The sequence below is a fragment of the Homarus americanus genome, unplaced genomic scaffold, assembly GCF_018991925.1.
Source record: "Homarus americanus isolate GMGI-L3 unplaced genomic scaffold, GMGI_Hamer_2.0 scaffold30535, whole genome shotgun sequence".
Classification (NCBI taxonomy): Eukaryota; Metazoa; Arthropoda; class Malacostraca; order Decapoda; family Nephropidae; genus Homarus; species Homarus americanus.
The window spans coordinates 5913899-5925096 of NW_024732440.1; the positions used below are offsets into that span (position 1 = coordinate 5913899).

General features: G+C 48.0%; 1 protein-coding gene across 1 annotated transcript in view; it reads right to left on the reverse strand.

The window, feature by feature from the left end:
- Positions 1-10931, reverse strand: part of LOC121868787 (insulin-like growth factor 2 mRNA-binding protein 1) — a 58982-nt gene extending 48051 nt beyond the window's left edge. The window contains 2 exon segments of the mRNA XM_042369705.1: positions 4974-5345; positions 10845-10931. Coding sequence (XP_042225639.1) covers positions 4974-4989 — 16 coding nt within the window. The 5' untranslated portion in view covers positions 4990-5345; positions 10845-10931.
- Positions 10932-11198: the final 267 nt, after the last annotated feature.

The window sequence follows — 11198 nt, forward strand, 5'->3', positions numbered from 1 at the left end:
CAAGACCATTTTTTTTATTTTTCAATATATTTTTTTTTCATTCTCAAGTTATTAGTTGATAATGAGAGAGAAAGAGAGGGAGAGAGAGAAAAAGAGAGAGCAAGCGAGCCACGGCAGGGGCCGACGACCCCGTATCGACCCGCCGAAGGGGGAGGGGGCGCGCTCACAACACCTAGCATTTCACAAAACTACGTATTCTTTCATATTTTTTCAATCATCTGTCAAAGAGCACTATTTCCTTCTAAATCCCGTTCTATCCTCCCATGTCACTATCCTGGGCGACCTGTGTTTACAGAGTGTCCAGAACACCAATATATCTGCCAGCAAACCAACATTTTAGGAGAGTCCATCACTGCAACACCACATGTGTCGACTACGCCTCTCTAACGCCTACACCTTTAAGTCCGAGACGCATTCATCAAGTTGCTTGTGGGACACGGGGGAAGGTAGTGCCAAGCCACATCTTCAGCTTGGCCGGAACTAGGCCAGTCTTGGAGCGTCTGTAAGCGGCCGCCTGACCTTGACCTGACCTACTTCACCCTGGAACTTTACTTCGCGTCTCTGTACCCTGGCCACACTTCGCGTCTCTGTACCCTGGCCACACTTCGCGTCTCTGTACCCTGGCCACACAATAAGGGATCATACCACCTTATACTTTTCTTGGGAGTCGTGAAAAAAAAAAATAATCCTCAGTTCTTCTTTAAAACTTTGTATAAGCGAGCGCGAATCCCTGTACACAGACTACCACTACCCCCCTCACCCCCACCACACACCCCTTGTCCCCACCACCACCACCACACACCTCTTGTCCCCACCACCACCACCATACACCTCTTGTCCCCCACCACACACCCTTGTCCCCACCACACACCCCTTGTCCCCACCACCACCACCACACACCTCTTGTCCCCACCACCAACCACCATACACCCTTGTCCCCACCACCACCACCACACACCCTTGTCCCCCCACCACCACCACACACACCACCCTCTTGTCCCCACCACCACACCACACACCCCTTGTCCCCACCACCACACACCACACACCCTTGTCCACCACCACCACCCACACCCTTGTCCCCACCACCACCACACACCCCTTGTCCCCACCACCACCACACACACACCTCTTGTCCCCACACACACCACCACCACACCCCTTGTCCACCACCACCACCACACACCCTTGTCCACCACCACCACCACCACACACCCCTTGTCCCCACCACCACCACCACACACCCTTGTCCCCACCACCACCACACACCCCTTGTCCCCACCACACCACCCACCACCACCACCACCCTTGTCCCCACCACCACCACACCCCTTTGTCCCCACCACCACCACACCCCTTGTCCCCCCACCACCACCACACACCCCTTGTCCACCACCACCACCCACCACCACCACACACCTCTTGTCCACCACCACCACCACCACACACCACCACCACCACACACCCTTGTCCCCACCACCACCACACCCCTTTGTCCCCACACACCCCACACACCCCTTGTCCCCACCACCACCACACACCCCTTGTCCCCACCACCACCACCACACACCCCCTTTGTCCCCACCACCACCACCACACACCCTTGTCCCCACCACCACCACACACACCCCTTGTCCCCACCACACACCTCGTCCCCACCACACACCTCTTGTCCCCCACCACCACCACACACCCCTTGTCCCCACCACCACCACACACCCTTGTCCCCACCACACACCCACCCCACCACACACTTGTCCCCACCACCACCACCACCACCACACACCTCTTGTCCCCACCACCACCACACACACCCCTTGTCCCCACCACCACCACCACACACCCCTTGTCCCCACCACCACCACACACCCTTGTCCCCACCACCACCACACACCTCTTGTTCCCACCACCACCACCACCACACACCCCTTGTCCCCACCACCACCACACACCCCTTGTCCCCACCACCACCACCACACCCCTTGTCCCCACAACCACCACACACCCCTGTCCCCACCACCACCACCACCACCACCACCACCACCACCTTGTCCCCACCACCACCACCACACACACCCCTTGTCCCCACCACCACACACCTCTTGTTCCCACCACCACCACACACCTCTTGTCCCCACCACCACCACACACCCCTTGTCCCCACCACCACCACACCCCTTGTCCCCACCACCACCACCACACACCTCTTGTCCCCACCACCACCACCACACACCTCTTGTCCCCACCACCACCGCCACACACCTTGTCCACCACCACACACCACCACCGCCACACACCCCTTGTCCCCACCACTACCACCACCACCCTTGTCCCCCCACCACCACCACACACCTCTTGTCCCCACCACCACAGTCATAAATGGTCTTGGTGCCAGTCCCCTCTCCCTCTTCTGCACCACAGGAGGGGTATGGAGACATCTTTGCCATACCTCTTCTAAACAAATATTAGCCCAGATTCTCCCATGTAGTGAATAAGTAAGTGGAAGGCCCCTAAATATCCTTGGCGACACTCCACGATGGCCTGTGTTTCTGGTTTTCCCTTAAGACAGTTGTACACCTAAGAAGGGCTCAGTCGCTCCGTGCTAGTGGTGGCAATGGTAAGAGGTACCATGGCTATCTTAGTGTGTTTCATCCATTTTTTTTAAGAATGGATGAGTTGGGCGAGTTATCACATACCCCAATTAACACCCGAAAGAAATACCTCCGCGGCATTACGTAAAATCAAGACTGCCAGCACATCCAGTACATAAGATTTAATAATGAATTTAATCTTACTTCATCCTTTAGTGATATCGCCACTGCAGCAGGACCCGGAGGAACAGTAAGCTCTGTCACCCACACACACTGTTACTCTTGTTACCTGGATGTGTATTGTGGACCAAGACGTTAGTCCTGTCTGCCCAGACCTTCACCTATTTGAACGAATATAATCAGCATTAAATCTGTCAGTAAAACATACATTATGTTGAGCAACAATAACACCTATGGCAAACTTGTATGACCGAGATTACTGTAAGTTCTGTACAATTTCGCGATGACCAACAGGTTTTGTAAAACGTGACACCCAGAAGCACATGGACATGGTATTAAGAATCCTCGTAGCTCGTGGAAACAGCGGCTAGACCATTAAGAAGGTAAAGTCGAGCACATGAGAGAACCTGGTTTACAGCAGAACCCGCCTACGAGCACTGCACTTATCAAACTATCAGTTCTCTTAGCTAGAAAACTATTCCGTTTAGAGAACTGAAAAATACTGTTTCCAATGAACTAAATTTTGATTTGAAAATATGAAGACATATGAAACTACTTGAACTAATACCAATGGATAGGACACTTGAGGAAAGCTAGGCAGGTGATGAACTGTACAAGAAGATCTCACCAGTGTTATACAGGGTTACACCTACAGTACTTAAACACAGTATATATTGAAGCATCATTAAAAGTTGTTCTTTAATACTAGTCAACACTAACAGTATATATATATATAACACTTCCAAGAGTTTAGTTATGGTAGGGAGGATATGCCACAAGCCCGGTAACCTGAGGTCTGATAAAGATACCTATAGTCAGCTTTTATCTCTCAATAGACTCACCACAAGCGAACCCCAGCACCAAACTTTCGAATAACAAAACTATGCAAAATATATTGTCTTTGGAGGAGTAAAGGAATAGCATTTTCTGAAGTCGGCGCTGCCAATGCCTCACTGAAAAGCAAAATATATGATAATGCCGAATATGGGAGAGATCATTATATTATAAATCTATTTAATAACCAGTCGTAATCTATACAGGACATAGTGAAGCTGCTTCTGTGATGGCATATTTATTGCGGATTCGTGACAAAGTGACACTTGAGGACGTGACAATGCAGTAGTATAGTACAGGTTAAGCGTGTGTGTAAGAGGTTGTGTGACGGACAGTGACTTGTGAGCCAGTGTGTGGAACAAGGGTAGTAAGTGGTGCGACGCCCTCCATCCGTGCCCACCGCTACTCCTCTCTATACACCCAACATACCCACACATATACTCCCCACACATACAAACACATTCATCACACCCCTACACATGCACTACTCCTAATACAATCACCACATCCAAACACACGCAACACCCACCACCCTTTCCCACACGCATCACACTCACTTCACACCCACGCGTGTAGGTACCCATCCACACCATTCTCAAGCCCACACACCACCCTCGACACTCACAATTACTCAAATCCAAGCCAGTACACTCCATACCCATGCAGTACAAGGACATGTGTCCCCAAACCCACAACACACGCTCCCTGCACGTACACCCACTTTCCCAGATACAAAACCCACACCTTGACAAGTCTGTAGTGTTTCTGCTACAGTATGAAACTCACCATCACCCTGTCGCCTACACGCCCTAATACTACTGCTACATGCTTCCCGGCACTTTAATTCCCACAAATCCTCTAATCACTTGTGTATCCACGACCACTCGCCCTCACTCACACTCTCCCCATCACTGGCTAAGTGGCCTGTTCCTCCACCAAGACTCTCACGTGTCGAAGCTGCCTACCAGTGCTCCCATAACATCTACCCACTTCCCTCCTCCGTCTGTATGTTATCGAAGGCCGCTTCCAAATCCCATTCTTAACGATGGTCAGTCACACCTGTGGCAAGTGCTAGCTGTGTATGTGTGCGTGTGAGAGATGCATGCAAGCAAGCCACAGCAGCTGTGTTATACACAGAACCAAGCCTAACACCTACACCACATATACCCTCACTCCTCTTCCACCACACCCACTCCACAAAACACACACACACACACACACACACACACACACACACACACACACACACACACACACACACACACACACACACACACACACACACACACACACACGCACGTACAGGCTCGCCATCCCTCTATACACTCAAATTCTTCAATGACCCCCAGCTAGCCCCCCCACACTCACCCTTCGCCGTCGCCATTGGTGAGGGTGTGGTCGTGGTCGTCGGCAGTGTTGTCCGGGTGGGTGTTGATGTCTGCGGGATCCATCGCCACGCCCTACACGCCTCCCTTGTGGCTCAACACGCCCTGCTGCTACTCTCTGATCTTCACGCACCACCGTACAAGTTCTGGTTTTCACGTCACAGAGGATTCCTTTTTATCATATGCCGACAAAATTAATTCGGTCCAATATCTTTACACTCCTGAAGGGAGCACGTTCACTTCTTTGGGTCACAGCCTCACGTTAATGTGCTCTTGTTTACTGTACAGGAGGTGTGTGTGTGTGTGTGGCACACCTCACTACGAGTGATCCTTCAGTAAGTGTTACTCTTGGTCCCTGCGGAGGCAAACAAAATTACTGTTATTAAGAGTTGAGAAATGTGCGGGACTGTGCAGAAATCGTGCTGATGGTGAACACCCTCTACCCTGGTCAACTGTGACGAACGGTGGATACAAGTTCATTCTCGACTATTACTTTCACAAAAGCCATTCAACTGTTTTACAATAGTCCAGGAGCCATCATTAGAACAGTCAATTGTCACTTTTTTACATTTCTTAACGTCCTAACAAGGTGCATCGTGTGCACAGCTTGCACACCACTGCTGGCTTCTTATCATTCATTGTTTCAAAATTGTCTGGAGTCGGGTTAATCCTCGCATCTTGCCAAGGCAGAGTCCTGGAGCGTGAACCACAACGTATTTCGGTGATCTTGGTACTGTAACTCCCAAAACTAATGGAAGGATCAGTTCACTTGTCAATAAGCTGGCCACTATCCACCATGTTCCTCTGACTGGTGCCTGTGCGTGCATTATACTTTTCTACCTTATCTTATGAATTTTATTTAGTGTAAACAACAAATACTACATCACAAAAACATCACACTTAACACATTCTCCAAAATGATGAAGAAAATCTGGGAATATTAAGAGAGTCGAGTACAACCCACAACCAAAATTGCATCATTTACACCAACATTAAACTTATATATATCATGAATATTTAGAGAACACAAGTAATGCTACAACCTAACACGTTAGTGCCCACAATAAATTAAAAACTAGACTTAATCTGCACAACGTAAACTTCATCAAGGTATTTGAATTTATGATGGGCACTAGAGAATGTTATATGCCGTCCAACACATTAACAGTTCCGCCACAACTAAAGCCATTTCGGAAATGTGGACCACGTGTGGTCATTCCCGCTCACTAATTTCTTAACATTAGTCGATTTCGTTTCAAACTTAATTTTTTTTACCAAAACATCAATATGTCAGACAATTAATTTTTGGACTCTTCTTAAATTTCAATGTGAAAAATCGTATTCATGGTCTTTAGTTGTGGTGACTTGTTCAGTAACTTAGTGAGGACGTTGCCAGAGCCAGGTGGGGTCCAGCTCAGCTCACCTCACCCCAAAACCATTTACACAATTATAAGAAGAGTGATCAACGTCAAAGACAGAGTAACAGTGAATCTTGTCTGAGATGCTCTGTCCGCCCCCCCCCCCCATTAAACACACGCAATCACAATTCGCTTTCCCCAGTGAACTAGCTTGCTTAAAATTCTTCGCTTTGACGGCTCACTCACATTTATTAGTAAAGCAACGAACTAGAGCAGTCTTTATTTTCAGACGTTCGCCGGGTAGTAAGATTATGAAGGAAGACTGGTGGTGGTGAAGACTACAGTTTACCGAGCACAATTTATGCAAGGAATTCCACCTCAGTGAGCAATGTGACTGTCCTGGGCCATCTCACGCCAACGCTGACCACCACCACTACTAGTATTACCACCATTACTACCAACACCACGACCACCACCCCTCACCACCACTACTACCAACACCACGAATATCACCACCAACACCATAATCACCATATCCCCTCACTCATCACCACCACAACTACTACTATTACCACCATTATTACTACCAACACTATGATTATCACCACCTCGTCACCTATTTGTATCCGCCATTTTCAAGTTAATTCAGAAATAATTTTTATGATAGTTTCCCTTTCCTTTTTAAACATCTACTGCGGCTTTTGTGCGGCGGGTACCTGAGGACACATCGCACAGACAAGACTAACCACAACGTCACCTTAAGATTTTTAGGTTGACGGGACTAATAATCCCTCAGTGATCTATAGCTGTAGGTACGGTTGCCGCCGTCAACGTCCAGGGAGGACCTGGCTCAGCACACAGCCTCTAGGCCACGCTGACCACCATGAAGCATTGCCTCACTCGATTATTGTCTCTAAGTAATCCATGTTGACAAAAATCTCAACTCACTTTCTTGTATACAATAATTGAGTGCTATGCTAACCTGCCTCCTGACCCGCTATAATTCTAGGGATACAAAACACCAACGAAATAGCTAACATACATCAATTTGACTGGTTCTCTTGAAAACACAGGAAAGAGTAAAAAATAGTCTAACCATTGAGAAAAATTAAGTATCGTGAAAACAGGTAGTCGATACCCTATTGTAGAAGTGTTGACAACAATGGCACGAGGACCGCGGGAGCCAAGAGTGTAGCCCAGAGGCTGGCCAAGTTAACTGTGGCGGCGGGTGGTGGACCACGATGCTGCCAACATTACCATTGGTAACTGCCCCTGCGCATGCTGGCTTCCTTTGCCCCAGCCCCCGGCTCACTCCCACCAGGTAACCACCTAAGAAAAGGTAACACGCCATCCCACTAGGTATTTGACGCGACCCCGTTAACTCCAACCCGGCGCTCAGTTTCCATTTCGCGTTTTCGGGTCCTCGCTTGAGAGGTGGTGACGCCCCCCCAGAAACTACTGCCGATACCAAGGGGTGAAGAAAAGGGTAGCAGGGAAGGATGGGATAAGACATCCTGTGCGAGGGCATCCACAACCCTCCTGCAGAATGTATCAAAAGAACCAACATGCAACACCGACGGATCTAGTTTCACTTTAATTCAATCGCATTTTTTTTCAGTCAACTGAAGGCCAAGAACTCATCCCCCTTTCTATAATAAAAAAAAAAAAAAAAAGCGCGCGTTATTTCTCGATACTGACCATTAGTAGTGGTGCGCCGTTATGGGAGAGGGTGTGACCAAAGGGGTACCAAGATGGCGTTACAAGGTCCTGCCTCAACGGACACCATCACTCCCCTTTATGTCACATTTATGATCCACCTTCAGGTTCACTCGCCACAAACTACACAATAAAGAGTCATGCACCTCCACCTCCCTCCCGGGTAATTTGCCGTTCACGCAACTGCTATTCCGTCTAATTTGTCCAACTACAAAAACTTTGTTTTCCTTCACCCCCCACCATCTGCATCACCACCACCACCTGTAACTCTCAACACCACCACCATCTGCAATCACAATAACCGTGCTGGTGTCGGTGTTGATATCAGGACCATATTGTGACACCATAATAACCTTCAAGACAGTCATACCATGATATGTTCCTTCAAGCTCCTCTATCCCTCACTATTGCTCTGTGTAAATACAATTTTTTCAATGTAAAATAATGTATAAAATAATATTGTCTACGTCAACATTAAGTTCTGTTAATAGACAAAGTATTTAATTAAGTTCCAGACTTGTACGAAACGAAGCGTTCATCAATGTTACTATGTCTAATATTAACAGCCAGGTTACTGATACACTTACATTCACTGAAGTGCGAAACGACAAGGAAAAATATATGAACATTTTAAAGACTTCGGAAATGTTTCTATCCATTTTCATATGACCTTTATCCCAGCGACAAGATATTTTATAAGTGGATATAATTAAACTATGGAGTGAACCGTCTCCTTTAAATGTTACGCAGAGAAGAAAAAGTGTAAGGGCACCGGTGCCCGTCTTGCCGCATCACCACCAAGATCCACCACTTGTTCCTGTGATAAAAGCACCTGAGAATGTTATGTTAAAATCCATCCAGATCAGGTGCAGTCAACTACTAAAGTCCGTTCGCCTCTCCTCCTGAACCATGAACCCCGAGATACAGACAAGTGTGTCCAAAGCATTTATGGACAGAATAATGTATCAGTCTACTGCATCGGTTTCACGAGTATGAATCTCGGGTTCGTGGTTCAGGGTGAGAGGCGAACAGACTTTAGTAGTTGACTGTACACCACAGTATTCTGCCGGGGTGCAGTACAGTTATGATAAACCAACAAGTGACAGTGAAAGGATTTAGTAGCAATATTCTTCCATGCAGAAGTAAAGACTAGTAACAAGATTAATGACGATTAGTTGAAACTTTAGGCAAGAACATGTGGGACACGGAGCAGGTGTATCCATTAGTGTGTTGCTCCAGCACTGCACGCCATCTGTCAACTGAAGGCGCTCCTCTCTGCTGGTGAGGGCAGGAGACTTCTCAACAAACTGGTCAACAGTGTAAGACGGCCTCACGTTAAGATGGGGTCGGGTGCTTAATTGCCACTCAGCCCCAAGCCACCCACACACCCACCACTGTAACCTGTAAGCCCACACACCACTTGAATCTTCTTGCCCACAAACAACTACAATCTGCACGCCCACACACCACTTCAATCTGCACGCCCACACACCACTTCAATCTGCACGCCCACACACCACTTCAATCTATACGCCCACACATCACTTAAATCTGCACGCCCACACATCACTTAAATCTGCACGCCCACATACCACTTCATTCTGCACGCCCACATACCACTTCATTCTGCACGCCCACATACCACTTCATTCTGCACGCCCACACACATCAAAGACCATCAAGCGTAAATTTCAGAGTTCAAGGAAATTGACAAAGTCCATTTTTCTCACTCAGGTGGTGTGGGAAGGTGAGGTCAGCCGGGGTCACAACACCAGGTACATGATTGACTTGGCGTGCCAGGACGTTCCTCCCACTGCTCCCTCAACACGCTGGACTTTGCCTACGTAATGGAGATAAAAGTTCGGCTCCGCATCTCATCAAGACAAACTTCTCTCACCACCTCATCACGACCGAGAGAACCTCATCTTCCGACACGATCGTTCACCAGGTGCTGGTGAAACTGCGGTCTCCATGAGGGTATATTCTTACCCAAGCACGAACGCCATCCGTTTTTATGTGATTTTCGGTAATTCCTGGAAATCCGCCGTCCACTTCCACACAGTACTACTGGATGTGAAGACGAATTCTTGGTAAATAGTGAGAGAAGAAGAGAAAGGAGGCCAGGCAGGGGGTACTCAACATACCAGTTGGAGGGACAGAATACATGAAGGTAGGAAGCGTAACGAACAAGAGTATCTGAAACACAACGGAATGTTAATAACAAAGAAAAAACTTAACTGTAACTAAAGAAACGGGTTTACAACATAAACAAGCCGCCGCGCCATGACACTTGTCACGCGCTGCTGACCTACGTTACAGAACAGCCCTATCTCCAGCAAAATACTGAGCTCGGTCCAGGTTAAGTGACACAGTAGCTAATATATAGCATGGATTGACCACGCCTGAGTGACCACATCACACTGTTCATTAACGAAGGCCGATGAGCAGTTCTGTCTCTGGCAACTTGAGAAAGTAATGTGATTTTCGAGCTATAGAGAAAGGATAAGTCATGGTCTGAAGCCAAGTGATGCCGGTGTTTGGCGACGAAATGACTCCTGTCAAGCTGCACTACGGGTGACACCGGTGTACTATATAGTTCTACTGGAACGAGAATAACAAATTTATAGCGGAAAAGGTTAACTGATAAAACCGTAAGATTGTGAAGATTAATATAACCAAAGGGCGTTTTGTGACACTTTCCTAGGGATGATGAACAACTGTTGCGTGAACACCACTAAGCACCTCACTCTGGCACCACCGTCTCCAGCACACTGCATTACCTCTCCACAGGTTAATGACACACTGTTTACAATGAACACAATCAGCGGAGGGAACACTGCAGCGGACAGCAGAAAACCTTCACAAGTGGGGTATTAGGCGGACGCTGGCCTTAGATGTAACTAGCACACCTGCCGCGGTATCCAACACTTGTACCGATGTTGCCTGCACCTACAACAACAACAACACACATTTAACCACCGATCCGACCACCCACTCCAGTTAGGTCGGTCAAGTCATCAACACCAGCTAGTTACACGGACACCCTAGAGCCCCACACACTCACAGGGACACACAACACACACTGACCAACAGAAATAAAACTTGTGAAAACATCCGGTGTCGTCTGAGGTGTG